A 14,883-nucleotide genomic window follows, 5' to 3' on the forward strand; every position below is an offset into this window, starting at 1 on the left:
AAAGTTCTCTGCTTCCTCTCTTGCTTTCCTGCCATGCCTGGGTTCTAAACTGGGCTACGAAGTCATGCGGCCCTTCCTGTTGGCACACCCCAAAGTATGCTTGGGAATGTCTTGTAGTATGCTACCCATGAGTGAAGAGAAGTCTCCTGCTACAGCTTTTCATGTGTTGTGCTGGATTGTTTTAGTTATGTAAAGACCTGTGATTGGCAAATTTTTTTTTTTCTTAAGATAACTTAATTTGAAAGGTTAGAAAAAATTCTTGTTCTCCACAAGAAACGTGGAGCTTACACTGAATGAAGCAATTATTCAGTGTAAAGGTGTTGGTCTGTAGGTGTTGGTCTTTTGGGCTTGGCTTTCAAAATACAGCTAGAGAGGAAAGACCGTCAGTCTCTGTTCTTTATTCTGTATGATGTGAAAATTCCAATATATTTCACATCAATATTTCAAATTTCCAATATATTTCAGGATTTAAAGTAGAAGGTAAATCATTAGATACTGGCTTAGATAGTGAAGATAAAAGACATCAGCTGCTAACTGTAAAACTGATTTACTCTCCAGTGTCACCTCTTTCATTACATTCATTACTAACACCTGAGGGAATGGCATGAAGCTGCAAAACGGGAGGTTCAGTTGGATAGCAGGAAAAGGTTTTTCACATGGAGGGTGGTCAGGCACTGGAACAGGCTGCCCAGGAAGTGGTCATGGCGCTGAGCCTGCTGGAGTTCGAGGAGTGTTTGGACAGCGCTCTCAGACACATGGTCTGATTTTTTGGGTGGTCCTGTGTGGAGCCAGGAGTTGGACTCCATGACGCTTGTGGGTCCCTTCCAACTCGGGACGTTCTATGATTTTGATTTGAGGCTAATGCTCAGTACACAGTCATACGTTTTGAACTGTGTTTATTCAAGTGTCATGGTCTTAAGCAATTTAAGATCTGAATTCATGCAAATGTATTACTGCAGTTGCTGAGTTAAGGTCAAATAAATGTTTGTTCTCAATTCGTGTGTTTGAAATCAAAGGTGGTTTTGTAGAACAGAGCTTTGTCTGAGTGAAATTTAATGAAAAGAGGGGAATGTTTCTTCCGACTTACGTATTTTCTTCTGCCTTTGCTTGTGTTTAATTCTAACCTGATCTTTGTATTAAGAATACTGGGGGAAAAAAATAACAAAAACTTCAGACTGTAGTAGTGTTGCAAACTACTTTTATTCAACTTGTGCATTAATCACCTTGTATCTTCCTCTAGGGCACTGGTGTTTCTATACCTGCTTCAGATTATTTTCTTGGAAAGGAAATTATTTAAAGCTCTCTATTGCTTAATTCATTTTCTGAACAGTAATTTTTTAAAGATTTCATTTGACAGTAACCAACATAATTCCTAAACTTTGCTTATGACCTTCTTTTCAAATAGCAGTATTTCTAAAGGAACGCATGTTCTTTGAGCATGTTTCCTTCTCAGTTACTTAGCATTGCTCCTTACAAATACGCAACTCAGCAGGCCAATGAGTGTGGCAGTACTTGTGCTCTTCTTGTATAGATCTTAGATTTTCTTACACGTTCTTACATGCTCACCATGATCTGACTTTTCTTCTACCCTTTGTACTTGTTTATGTAGGCAATCATGGCCAACGAAAATCGATGTACCCCAAGATTTGGAGGATGACCTTACAGCTTCGCCTCTCTCCCATGCGACTGTTCCTCAGTCTCCAGCTCGCACGGCCGAAAATGTCCTCAATGGTCACAGGAGCAAGGCCCTTGGTGACTCAGCAAAAAAAGAAGACATCCCTGAGTTAGCTGGACCAGCAATTTCAGTGGTACCACCAGTGAGCTTAAAACCCACTACGAGTGGCCGGAAGTGCTTGTTCAGGGTAGAAGAAGACGAAGAGGAGGATGAAGAAGATAAGAAACCTATTTCTCTTTCTACTCAAGTTGTTCTGCGCCGTAAGCCTTCAGTTACAAACCGTCTTACTTCAAGGAAGAGTGCACCAGTCCTCAACCAGATCTTTGAGGAGGGCGAGTCAGATGATGAGTTTGACATGGATGAGAACTTACCCCCAAAGCTCAGCAGGTTAAAAATGAATATTGCTTCACCCAGCACCGTGCATAAGCGCTACCACAGGAGGAAAAGCCAGGGACGGGGCTCCAGCTGCAGCAGCTCAGAAACAAGCGACGATGACTCGGAAAGCAGGAGACGCCTGGACAAAGATAGCGGGTTTACGTACTCCTGGCACAGACGGGATAGTAGCGAAGGGCCGCCAGGCAGCCAGGGAGATGGCGGTGGACAAAGCAAACCAAGCAACGGAAACGGAGGAGTAGACAAAACGAGCCCAGGGGATAACAACAAAGGTGGGGGAAGTCCCTCCAGCAGCTCCGGCGGCAGCACCAACAACACTTCGGGTTCCACTCGCAGATGTGCTGGATCTGGAAACTCGATGCAGTTATCGTCTAGAAGTGCAGGGGAACTGGTTGAAAGCCTGAAGCTAATGAGCCTTTGCCTAGGCTCACAGATTCACGGCAGCACTAAATACATTATTGATCCTCAAAACACTCTGTCCTTTTCCAGTGTAAAAGTACAGGAGAAATCAACGTGGAAAATGTGTATAAGTTCCAGCGGAAATGCAAACCCGGCTTCATCGTTGGGCAGCCTAAAGTTTTTTTCTGACCAAATGTCAGACACGGCAAATGAATTGGAACGGATAAAGAACAGGAACTTGAAAAATAACGTGCTACAACTACCTCTCTGTGAAAAGACGATATCTGTGAATATTCAGCGGAACCCAAAGGAGGGACTGCTGTGTACCTCCAGTCAAACCAGCTGTTGTCATGTCATTTGACAGCGGCCTGACTTTGATAGCTCGATCTACTTGACAGCATCATTCTTCCTGTTCAGAGCTGTGAACACCTTGTCACTGAACCCCCTTTTGTTGTCTTAAGATTTTTAAGTGGGCTTTGAGCAGTTATTTATTACACTTTAATTTTGTGTTTGCTTGATGGTATGACAATGCATGGTCTTTGCATGCTGCTAGCCAATATGTTTTTTCTTTTTCAACAAAACAGAATATTTTATTGTGTAATTTTTACATTTATAATTTTACTATGGAAGATCTGGATTAAATTAAAATGACTATCTGGATCCTAATGTAAATGGAGCACTTAGAAGTTTCATGTTCTGCACTTAAACTGGAGAGAGAAGCTTTTGTTTGCTTGTGAAATGTTAATTCTTGTTCTGACCTTCTGTGATATCTAAAATACGTGATATGTGGCATACTTCTATGTGTCTGAAACAGAACCAAAGCAATAATGTTTTGATGCTGAAAACTCTTCTGGGAGCTTTCAGATGTTCCAAGGCTTGTACAAAGCAAAGATGCACTGAAAATTAGTGATCTTGAAATATGATTTTAAACCCACACCTATTTGTCTTAACCTATAATATGGATAAAGTTGTGGCTCAAAAATCAAACTGAAAAGATCTTGTTTTGCTAGAGGCAGTTGTGTTTGGTTGTTTGGGTTTGTTTTTTTTGTTTTTTGCTTTTAAGAAAAAAAAAGCAAGTAGATTTGTAAGGCAGCTTTTTCCCATAGAAATATGTTAATATTACAAGCAGACAATCTTCTTTTTTAATATAACAAAGATAAATTATTATGTCTACTTCTGAGTTTTTACATGCTAACTGAAAATAAAGTATTTGTATGAATTACTTTTGTTATTAGTATATCACGACACTTAGTATTTTAGTTTTTTACCTTGTAAGCCTTCCTCCCTCTCTCTCCCTGCCTCCCTGAGATTTCAAAAGGCAATAAGGGATGGAAAACCTTTAAGTAATTGGATTCAATTTTATTGCCATTTACATTTTTCATATTATTAAATCTAACTCTTAAAATACTGCCGTTTCCCATACATGCACCAGTTATTTTCCTTCAGTAATCATGCTTTTTCATAAAGTCAGTAAAAATAGCATAGAGCAAAGTATTTATTTTACAGCTATTTGCCTTTCTGTTGGATTTCCCATTGCCATGACAAGGTCTTGATTTAGAGTATTTGTGTACAAATGGATACTTTTGACCAGATAAATTAACTTGTGGAATGTTATTATCTAGAATAAAATATATTGCAGATTCCTAGTTTTGGGAAGGGCAAGAATGTTTTATTTTTTCATGCTGTGCACTGGGTCTTCTGAGCAATGCTAGTAAAACTGGTGGTATTATGTAGCAGCGCCCTGGCCAGACATCGGATGTCTGAGAGAAGTTTACACTGTTGAGCATCTTGTCACATTGCAGAATGGTCGCAGACGATGCATTTCACGTCCACTGTAGAGTGAGCAGAGCACCAAAGAACTGCGTTACGCTTGGTCTTAATTTCTACAGTTCATGACAGCTCTCCTTAATTAGTAAAAAAAAAAAAAAAATAATAATAATAAAAAAAATTCTAAATTGCATGGGGTATTCTTACTGGCTAGCCTAGCCAGGGATTTTACATTCTGCATCCTAAACAAGGCAAATGATAAGCATTTTAGTTTTAGGAGATAGTTGCAGTTTAGTCAGTGTGATATTTATAAATCAAAAACTGCAAGAATAGACGTGTGGGTGAAGCCATAGAACATATTTGCTTGAAATTTTTTGAGCAGGGATCTTATAAAGGGCCAGAAATAAGATGTGTGGTTCACGGACAGTGAGCGTAACATCAAAGTAGGAGAAAAGTTTATAAAGGGCATTGGCAATAAACTTATTTGTTGCAGCTTTTTTTCCAACTATTGTAAATACTCTTTCCTGATACTATGTACAGCCTTGGAATGGCACCTTTTAACTAACCCCAGGTGTATTTTGTTTCCAATGTTTTTATATACAAATGTATATATATGGTGCTCACTTTAGAACAGCAGTGTTGACCATTTATGCTGCATAGTTGTATTATAGCCTTATTAGTTGTGTATGGTTGGTTGAACCTTTGGGTGTACAAATGTTAGTCTGAGTGGTGTCCTTTATCCATTTGTTGATAGGTGAATGATTGTGCATGTGGTGTACGTTGTATTACGTTGTCCTGTAAAAGGAAGGGCGAGAATAACCACTACAGTAAGATAATATTGGACCAAACTATTATTTAGAGCAAGTAAACAAGTTTCTTGTACCCCTTAACGTGTCTTTAAAAGTTGCATATAGTTACAGTAGTGTATAAATTAAATATTGTGGAAAAAACAATTAGTCTTGTATTTTTCTGTATGTGTGTATATATATATATATAAAAATGTACCTCTAGCAACTTCCTCTGTATTTAAGATGTGACAATCTTGACACAGAATTTTAAGAGTAGCAGTATAAATAAGCAGAATTAATGAACAGAAATATAAACATTTCTCACCAAGAAAGAATCCGTGTGTGCGTGTGTGTGTGTTAAGAGGGTACAGAAATAGCAGCTGATCTTATTGCTTCCAGCAGTGTTTGGCTTTTCATTGTATAAAAACTCACGATGTGTGACAGAAATGGAAAAATCCAGTTAATAAAAGTAATACCTTGATTGACGCATAACCTACGGTTTGCACGTCCATGCGGTTTGTTACTCCTGGTGGGCACGGTGGAGTGCACCGGAGGCCCGACCTCCGGAGACGCGTTTGCTGGGAATGAGTTCTTGACGCTGCGGACACTGAATGTCACTTGAACATAACTGAGCCCTTCCTCACGTAACAATACATTGGAACAGAGAATAGTAGAAAGGGAAGCTCAGTTGCTTTGGAAAAAATACAACTTGGTGTGTGGTTGCACATTTATTTGCAAACTTTCAGTTAACCTGGTACTACTCTCTCGTGTAGTTAAAAATTGTTAATTTGGGCTTAAAAGATGAGTTAAAAAATGTTAATTTGTGCTTAAAGGGTGTCTTGGTTCACATCTGCTAAAATAGCTTTTTGTTTAAAGGTTAAGGTAGCTATTTCTTACGCAGAACTTCTAAAGGAGTTAAATGGTTGAATGTTTAGTAAACTCTACGAGCTACTGTTCACCTAGAGAACATTTACGATAAACTTGTCCAGCTTCCCATCTTAGCAAACCTAGGTCAGCTAGCTGCTGCTTCTCTGTCTCGTGTCTGGCAGCTCTGGAGTTTACAATACAACGGGTTTCAACATCTCAGTTAAAATACCTTGCTGTGTGTTTGTCTAAGTGAGCGAGAGCAGCCTTAGCCATCTGCACGTCCATGAAGTCACGGGAGGGACACCTCACCCACCCTGCTGCTGTAACTTGGGAAAAATACAGTGCTGTAGGGTTTTTCTTGTTAGCCAGAATGGTTGTATACCAGTTTGCCACATGTGCGTAGGTGGTGTGTAAACTGATTTTCTTGTAACAAAGTGTGGGATTTGATGTTTCACCAGTGCAGAGAACGTGTTTTTAATCCAAACCTCGACCGGTACCGTTGTTCTCTGTAACATAAAATGGTAATAGTAAAAAAGCAGATGTTAACATCAGCACTGGAACACGTCAGAGGTAACTAGCAGGGCACGCTGGCTTTGTGCACAAAAGGAAGGCACCTTAAAGACAAAGCTGTTGGCACCCAAACCACGTAAGCTACAGAACCACACTGCAAGATGTAGCGCTGTCTGAGCATAAACTCCTGCTTTGTTTCTGCTGTCAAATGTAGCAGGATGCCAGGAGTTAATTCCCCTTATTTACTGCAACTGCTTCACAGTGTACGTTGTGCAGCCCAGGCCCACATTGCAGTGTTTAGGCTGCCATGTGCTGGAAAACATCTGCTCCTGAACACTTGGGCTAAAATTAAGTGTGTCAGTACTGAACTGGGAAAACAACTGAAATACCTAAGCTCAAATACAGGCATGGGCTGTCACCGACATGACTTGAAAACGTCTGTGCCTTAACATCTAGCTAGCAGATTAACACTTTGTTTGTTTGTTTGTTTGCTTTCAAGGTACAGCGAAACGCATTTCGAGGTGAGGAGGGGGTAGCTGAGCCAGTACGTAGCAGAGCTAGCCAGTGCTTCCGAGATCCTCTGCCAATTTTGCCCCACACAAGTGTGTGTCAGTAAGACACAGGGGCCTGCCTGAGAGCACCTGATTGCTGACGTTCTCATGCATGTAACCACTCTGCCCTTAAACAGCTGCTGTCGGGTGATGCAGGGAAGAGCTGTGCACGTGCTACCTCCTGGGAGGCCAGATGCCCCAGCGTGCCAGGCTCTGCCAGTGCTGGACGAGGACTTCTGCTGCCCAGGTTCCAGACCCGTGCCCGGTCTGCAGGACGAACCAGTAAGTGCTAGCTCCCGGCCCAGGCTCAGCGAGGGCTCTAGAGCGGGAGCAGCTCAGAGCCTGTGCCGTAACTGCTCCTGTAACGTAAATCGTCGCCAGAGACAGTATGGTCGCATGGTGTTGAACACATTAGCAGGGGTTAACGGCATTCAACAGGCAATGTAATTATAGGCAATGAATGTTTTATTGCTTTATGATCAGCTACTTGTGTGACAATGTACCCACAGGCTTTTGCAGCTCAGACCTTACCTTGCTGGGGACCACCCACTGGTCAATGCAAACGGTGGCGGTGGTGGGACCCACGCCTCAGCAAGGAAAGGTGCAACAGAAGTCTCGCTACCCTCCTGTTTTTAAGACAAGGCTAAATAACAACAACATATTCATTGGTACATGCAGGCCAGATTTTTTTTTAAATGAGCAAACAAATGTGCTAGCCCGTTATGGTGAGTATCTGACCTGGCTGGCAATAAAAAGAGAAGAGAGACAAACTGGTATGTCTCAGGCTGGAAAAAGGTAAGAGAGCTGAGCCACCGTGCCAGCCCTTCCAATGGTTAAGTCAGTTTACATAGATGAATCAGAGCAGAGCTGTCTGTCACTAATTGTAGATTATGACTTGCTTTCAGTAAAAAGTGTTTTGAGTAACAACATCTTGATGTGACCATACTTGGGGAAGCACAACTCTGACTCACTTGTTCAGCTGCCTGCTGATCTAGCCGGCGGGATCCCTCATCAGTCATCGCGGTACGCAGTCCTGAGGGATGGCCAGGTACCCTTCTTAGGAAAGAGGTTTTTTTGTAACTGTTTTACCCTTCCCATTCTTAACGCACAGACTGTGATTATCTTTTTTAAGTCTGAAATTGTTACAGCTTATTACAAGTTAACTCACTTTGGCCTATCTGCATGCATTGGAAATACCAATTTCTAGGAGTCCGGAGCCCTGAATTAGTGACAGATTAAAGTCTGTTACACTAGAGGAGAAAAACAAAAACACAACACTCCTCTTTACTTTCCCAGATGGTAGAAGAATTGTCCTGTGGAAAAATGCATGTGTATTTGGCACTTTAGAGGACTTGAAAAGCAGGGGGCTTTTGTAAGGACTTCGCTAGGCTCTTCAGACATGTCATGTCAGCCCTCCCTAGCAGTTAATTTCAGCAAGCCCTTGTGTAACATGTTCCCCTTTCTTCCCTCTCAGTACTCTCTCTTGAGAAATGCGGGGCTGGAGGAGGTGAGGAGAGACGCATCTGTTTTCCTCTCCACACACACTCGGCTTGAGTGCCCGAAGCCTGGGAGAGGTTCAGCTGAAGACCTGGGAGCTAAGAGGAAGGGCTGACAAGCTCTTGCACCATGCCTGGGATCACCCTCATCGCGCCTCTGATGACAGAAATGTTTTAAATCAGGCAGCGGGGTGCAGAGAGAGCCGTTCCCTCTAAGTCAGGAGGCCGTCGGTCTTCAAGGCCAGCAAGTGAGTCACCGGGCTCTGCTGTCAGCTCCAGCTCTCGGACAGGGAGGCACGGAGACCCTGTTCTGAGTGCGTGTGGGGTGGCAGGAGTGGTTCCACTGGCTTTGCTTAGTTGAGTAAGAAGTAAGTTGGTGCAGGAGCTCCTGAATGAGCTTTATGACTTCATTCCTTCAGATCAGCGTAGGTTAAAGCACCCAGAATTGCTTGCCTGCTTGAACAGGAACCTTTCCTCACGTACACATTTCAGCGTTTTCCTCTTCTACTGCCCTCAAGTGTGCAGCAGGGGGCTGCAGGCTGGCAAATTCAGAGGTCTGGAGTCAGCCGATCTCCCTGGGCCGCACACTTAGACCTGCAACTCAAACCGTACCTGATGAGAGGTAAATTATTTATGATGGCGCTTTTCCTTAGGAACAGCCTTCTGGGTTATTGCTGCTGCTGAGGAGCCATACAAAATTCGAGCCTTCCGGATAGGAAGAGGCTATGCCCACATGGTCTTCCCAAAGAAGAGGCTCCTCCAAACTCACCCTGGCTTTCTCCCTGAGGTTTGAGACAGGAGATGAATTTATTTCCCAGACTCACAAGTAAGAACTGCCACCCAGCCAAGTCCGTCTGCACCCCTGAAAGGTTCAGAGCCAGGGCTGTCGCCGTAGGAGGACCCTTGTTGGTAAGGGACTGTGCCACGAACCGCCGAGGACGGACTCGCTACAGGCAGAGCGTAACCTGGGCCCTACCCAAGCCTGAGGCCGGTGGCCGGGGCCCATTCACGCGTTCCACACCCCCTGCATGAACCCATCGCCGTTCGCCTGAGGGGCCCAAGATGCGTCTAAGGCCACGAGCAACCCGCTTGATGACCGTAAGGAAGAAGGCAGAAGACACTGGCGGCACCAGACACCTCTGGTCTACGGGGTTTAATTTCCTCTTGCCTCAGTGCACATTCCCCTTTTCCCCACAGCCCTCTCCAGTGCCTGTGGAGAAGAGGCGGCTGCGTGGCACTGCCCTCAGGCCCCTGGACTCGCCCGTCAGCTGCACCAGGGGATGGACCTGAGCACGACAGCCAAATGAAGTCTCCACTCCCGTGTGCCTTGGACATGCAGTTACCCAGACTAGGAACAAACAGATTACACAGCTTGCAAACGGCAGTCACTGGTAAATATCTTATTTATTCTTTCCGGTATTTTCATTTGACAGCAGATCTTTGTCAGCAATTTTCATCCCTACCATTTTTTCCACAATTTTTACAAATGCATCTCCATCACAGAGAAGGAAAATAACACAGACACATTCAGAAGTGTAGACAGAAACATTTTTCCTTTCACATGAGAAATGAAAACATGGCATCATGAATGGAAAAAAAAAAAACAAACCTGTATCGAACAGTCTGAAACACAGCAAATCCCCAGTAAAAGGACAAAATGCAGAAGAAAAGGAGCTTAATTTGTTTGGTGACAAGACTACTTCGCATTATATAGGTAATATTACTCAGCAAACTTAAATGTTCGCTCTTTAAGACAGAAATGCTCTACCAGGGTTGTGTAGTAGCTCTGATGCTAAAACAGGGGTTCTCCCAGTATCTAGAACAGACTTTAATCCCTATAAAATCAAGGATCACCACACTTCTCACTCACACACTACGGAAGGTCATAATTCTTCCACACTTCCTAGCTTTAGGTGGAGGATCTGCCTGAGGAACACCGTTATCTCTACTCGTAGATATGGAAACTAAGCTGAAGTGAATGGATTTGCCCAAGGCAAGGGCAACAGCTAATGTCACATCACCAGGTACTAAACCTGACTACAGATTTTCCTACTAGTCTGCAGGAAACAGGAAGAATGAAACGACCACACAGAGAGGCAACCAGAAGGTCAGTTTGTACAAGTCGTTGTTACTTATTTTTTTTTCACGTGATTACAGTTGAGACACGACTTGATTCCTTTTCCAACCCATCTTGGAAAGTTATTCCAGATACCTGATACAGTCGCTAGCAGCAAAACATGCCCACTCTACACTCCTAAACCAGCACAAATTAACAGACCAGCAGAATCCCATCAAAACAGCTGCCACAAGCCCACCAGAGCATATTCCAACAGGAACCCATCCCACAGACTCTTCTCCTGAACACGCTCGAACACGCTGACTAGGCAGCACGAGTGGAACTTTAACAAACTCGAGCTACTTGAGATTAAAGTGGGCAAACCGCAAAGCCAGGGACCTTTCCTGGGGAATATGCTCGTCCCCTCCTCAAGAAAGCTCTTTGGGGGGATTCTCTACAGTGCTATGGGGAGGGTGCTGTGCTCCCCTCAGAGATCCCTGCTGGCTGCCCAGGGCAGAGCTTCCCCGGGTGCTGCCGCAGCACTGCCACGGCTTCAGACACAGGCTGTGAAAGAGCAGCAGCCCCAGAGCTTGCCCTGAAATAGCAGCAGCGTGGGGGCCGTGCGGTAGAAGCAAGCACAGGGACAGCAGCTGTAGCACGTTTTTGCTCCTCTTCCTAAGGGAACCAAGTCATTTCTTACTGGGTCACACTTGCCGAGTTTGATAAATGCTAATTTCAAACTCCAGACAAAGTACATTGTTTTAGCTTAGCTATATTATTCTTCTGTGGGGGCCCTGTGGCAGAAATCTGAAATGTGCCAAGCAGGCAAATACCTTAATTGTAATGACAGATTTTTCCACACACCATTCCAGCAAGTATCATATAAAGTTAAGTTACATCTACCACAGATGAAGGTCACAGCTGGAGAACATAAACTGTCCAAGGCTGGGGGGATTTTGGTCCTATTACTGCCAGAAGACAATGAAATATTAGGAAAATTACCTTTTTTTGTGGAACGCAAGGGAAAAAAACCTCAGCTATTCACTACATTCATGAGTACTAGTGTATCAAGTTTAATGGCTCTGTTAGTTCATTTAACCAGAAGGCCCATTAATACAATGCCATAGTTCAAGGCCCAAGGTAGTGACACCAAAAGCTAACGTAAATTAATAAATAAATATACAATTATCTGCCACTTCATCTTCATAAATCACTGATCAGCAATCTGTATCCTATTGAATGCTTTTTACCCAGCTTTTGAAAAGATTTTAAGTCAGGTTTACTTAGGTATACAGGACTGTATAAAGCATACTTTTATAATATTTATGTTCTAATATTTCTCAGGTCCTAAAAGGAATAATCATGTATTTCATTATGCAGTGTATAAAACATTTAAATTAATTTGCTATGTGCAAAAAATAGCTAATAAGCAGCGTTTGAAAAAGGAAAGGATTAGCCATCATAATAAAGGAACGAAAGGGGCAATAAGCCCAAGGGACAGTACTAGCCTACCTTTATGTTTCTGTTTTCTTTTACAGAGTTACAGTTGAAAAGACTAGTTAGCTTTTGGATGCTTATTCACAAGATCTGTTTTCAATCACTTCAAGTATGGCGAGTCTGGCAGATTTCAGCCAGACCTTGCATAAGCTGGAGTGCTTTAGTTAGTGTTAGCTTCACAAACCCTTGTATGTAAGGAACAAAGAGAATAGGATAAATTACCTTTTTTACAGTATCAAGCAGTGAATATTTACCGCGTATCATACAAGCAGGTGCCACCTACTGAATATATGGTAGAGTGCACAGTGTGATCATCATAAACAAATGTTCACGACGTGCCCACATTTCCATGTGACTGCTTTAGTCATCTTCGTTTCTTCGTGTTTACTCCTTCAGTGACTCAGCCGCAAGTTTCATTTGCTGTGAGAGAAGTGAGAAAAAAAAAAGAAGTACATTAAATGGAGTGGTAGCAGGATGAATTAAACAAAACAGCAGAAATTGAAAGCAGGACAGTTCTGAAAACAACCAGATAATAAAGCTATACCAAAAATTAATTTGAGCCTTGGTAACTAAAAATAACAACGTGAGTGTCACGCGTGACTTTTAAAAACAATAGTTTTAACAAAGGTATTGCTTTTCCCATCAAAAAATTCAGCAAACGATGCTGCAATTTGTATGTTAATTAATTCTTTTCGTGATGAATAACTCCTCACGCTGAAATTAATGGGCCCAACAGATACAGAAAAAACTTCTCCTCATGACCAGGGGGAATTGCTTTAAGAACAGCAAAATGAAAAGCCAGGGGAAATTACTGTTGTATTGAAACCCTTCTCTGCCACTCTTAGGCAATAACCATGCTCATAAAGCTGTGCAAGCTGGCATCACCACCACTGTTCTGCAGACCCCTGAGTCCTGTCCCGGTTATGCCTGAGCACAGGGTAGCTGACAATCGCATCCTCTCACCGTATGCAGCACTGGCTGCCACCCCAACAACGGCGCTAAGCACGGGCAGACTAGCAGACCACTGAAATCCTCCTACTTTTAGGAAGAAATCTACCAAGTTGGAATTATGAAAACTTACCCCGGAATCACAGATTTTATTTTATTTTGTCGGTTGTTTTTTACTTCGATTGTTTTAATACAGGATAGTTCCCTTAAGATAACTTCAGATAAGCAAAACGCTCATCACAATGAAGGGCTGCGATGACAATCTCAGACACAAGAGGAATTAAAAATATATTAATTATTCCTTGTTATAGCAGATATTCATTGTGAGGGCATGAATACAGTTCGCTTCATCAGTGGGATAATCTATCTACTGGCCACGTGGTCTGCACATTTGTAAGGTACGTTCCTTACAGATGTAAAATGTTAGTTCACTGTGAAATCTTGAATATTGTAAAAAAAAAAAAAAAAAAATTACAAAAATCATGTTAAGCTCATGTTAAGAACGTTAAGCTCTAACTGCTATTCAGTTTTTCTGTATTGCCCAGCTTTTTGCTGCTGAATTGAATGAAAACATCCTGTGATACAAGAAAGAGGTAGAGGACTGCTGTGGTGATACGCGTTGTTTCCAATCCTGTTGTTAACTGGTTTTGTTTTCATTATCTTAGGACGTCACCAGAGAGATCTCAACAAGAAGCCAGAGTAACAGTTCCAGGTATCAACAATATCTGCTGAGCAGAGAAACCAAAGCCGCTCTTGGAAGCTTCTTGTTAAGGAGGATGTTTCACAATGCAGAATTTGCAGCGGCAAGAAGAGCTGAGCTGAAACTGTGCCAAAGAAGGCGCTCACACGTCACTGGTTATCAGCTAAAGGTCTTTCAATGGCTGGAAGGCTGGAAAACACCTGGTACACTAAGGAATAGTTGCAGAGACTTAATTCCCCAAAGGAAAAGACTGAGGCAATAGTCAAATAAAGTCAAAGGAAGGAGACCAGACAGAGACCGACCCAAAGAACAAGGTGAGGAGCAAAGACAAGGACAAGCACAGCACTGCTACAATTCAGAGTCCCTAGGCTGGTGTCCAAGACCACTGCCTTCTTCTAGGAGCTTTGGCAGACAAGGAATGAAAAGAGCTGAACATGCAAAAATGTGCAGTGATCGTATGGATAAATGATTTTACACAGCTTCTCTCTCCTGAGCAGCAGTGTTGTGGCCGTACCGTTCACCCACTGGGTGTTAGGGACACACGCTTCAGAGATAAAGTTATTTCTTTCGTTCTTGTACTGGATTTTATATGAATGGCCTTGTAAACACAGGCTAGCAGAAATACAAACACCTAATAACACTATCAAGAAATTGGAAAAGGGGGAAAATGCAGATACAATGGATGCTTTCACTCAATTTCTATCCCAAAGCATAAAGATGTCAGAGTGCTTCAACACATCACCTTCTAACTTTCGTTTGCTGCAGGTCTATGCCAGAACCCATTCCAAAACACTACTCTGCATGATAAAACCACCTACAATTACTGTTCTTTACCATTTTTATCTGCATTTCCACGCCACCTATAAGAGAAGCAAAATTAGTTTGTGATACAAATATTTATATGCTTCTCCATGGCAACAGTGCAGCAAAAAACCATGGCTAAATGCAGGAATACAGATTCCTCTTCTGCGGCCAGGCTCACTTGTTTGAATAAATCTCTGTGTAAAACTACAGCATCTTTATTAAAGTGCCTTCTATGCCTAATGTAAAATCATTAGTGAGATGCAGAACACAACCACCTCGCTCAGTTCACGATTCATCAAATTCAAACCTAATTCGCTTCTTTTGGAAACGTTTTCTCAAATTCTGAGTGCTGTTCGAATTATGTGGGGATTGATGATTAATGCAGAGAACTGCAACTTTTACTCTCTGATTTCTGCACAGTTCAACAAATTC

The 14,883-nt window shown here is 42.5% G+C and overlaps 2 protein-coding genes across 4 annotated transcripts in view; one reads left to right on the forward strand and one right to left on the reverse strand.

Annotated features, from left to right (window-relative positions):
- Window positions 1–5,514, forward strand: part of SNRK (SNF related kinase) — a 43,989-nt gene extending 38,475 nt beyond the window's left edge. The window contains exon 7 of the mRNA XM_083825894.1: window positions 1,610–5,514. Coding sequence (XP_083682020.1) covers window positions 1,610–2,828 — 1,219 coding nt within the window. The 3' untranslated portion in view covers window positions 2,829–5,514. The remainder of the gene's footprint in view (window positions 1–1,609) is intronic.
- Window positions 5,515–9,831: 4,317 nt separating this feature from the next.
- Window positions 9,832–14,883, reverse strand: part of ANO10 (anoctamin 10) — a 119,446-nt gene continuing 114,394 nt past the window's right edge. For all 3 annotated transcript variants that reach the window (XM_083825897.1, XM_083825895.1, XM_083825896.1), the window contains one exon: window positions 9,832–12,419. In XM_083825897.1, coding sequence (XP_083682023.1) covers window positions 12,384–12,419 — 36 coding nt within the window. In that variant the 3' untranslated portion in view covers window positions 9,832–12,383. The remainder of the gene's footprint in view (window positions 12,420–14,883) is intronic.

Source organism: Anser anser, assembly GCF_964211835.1.
Source record: "Anser anser genome assembly, chromosome: 2".
Taxonomy (NCBI): domain Eukaryota; kingdom Metazoa; phylum Chordata; class Aves; order Anseriformes; family Anatidae; genus Anser; species Anser anser.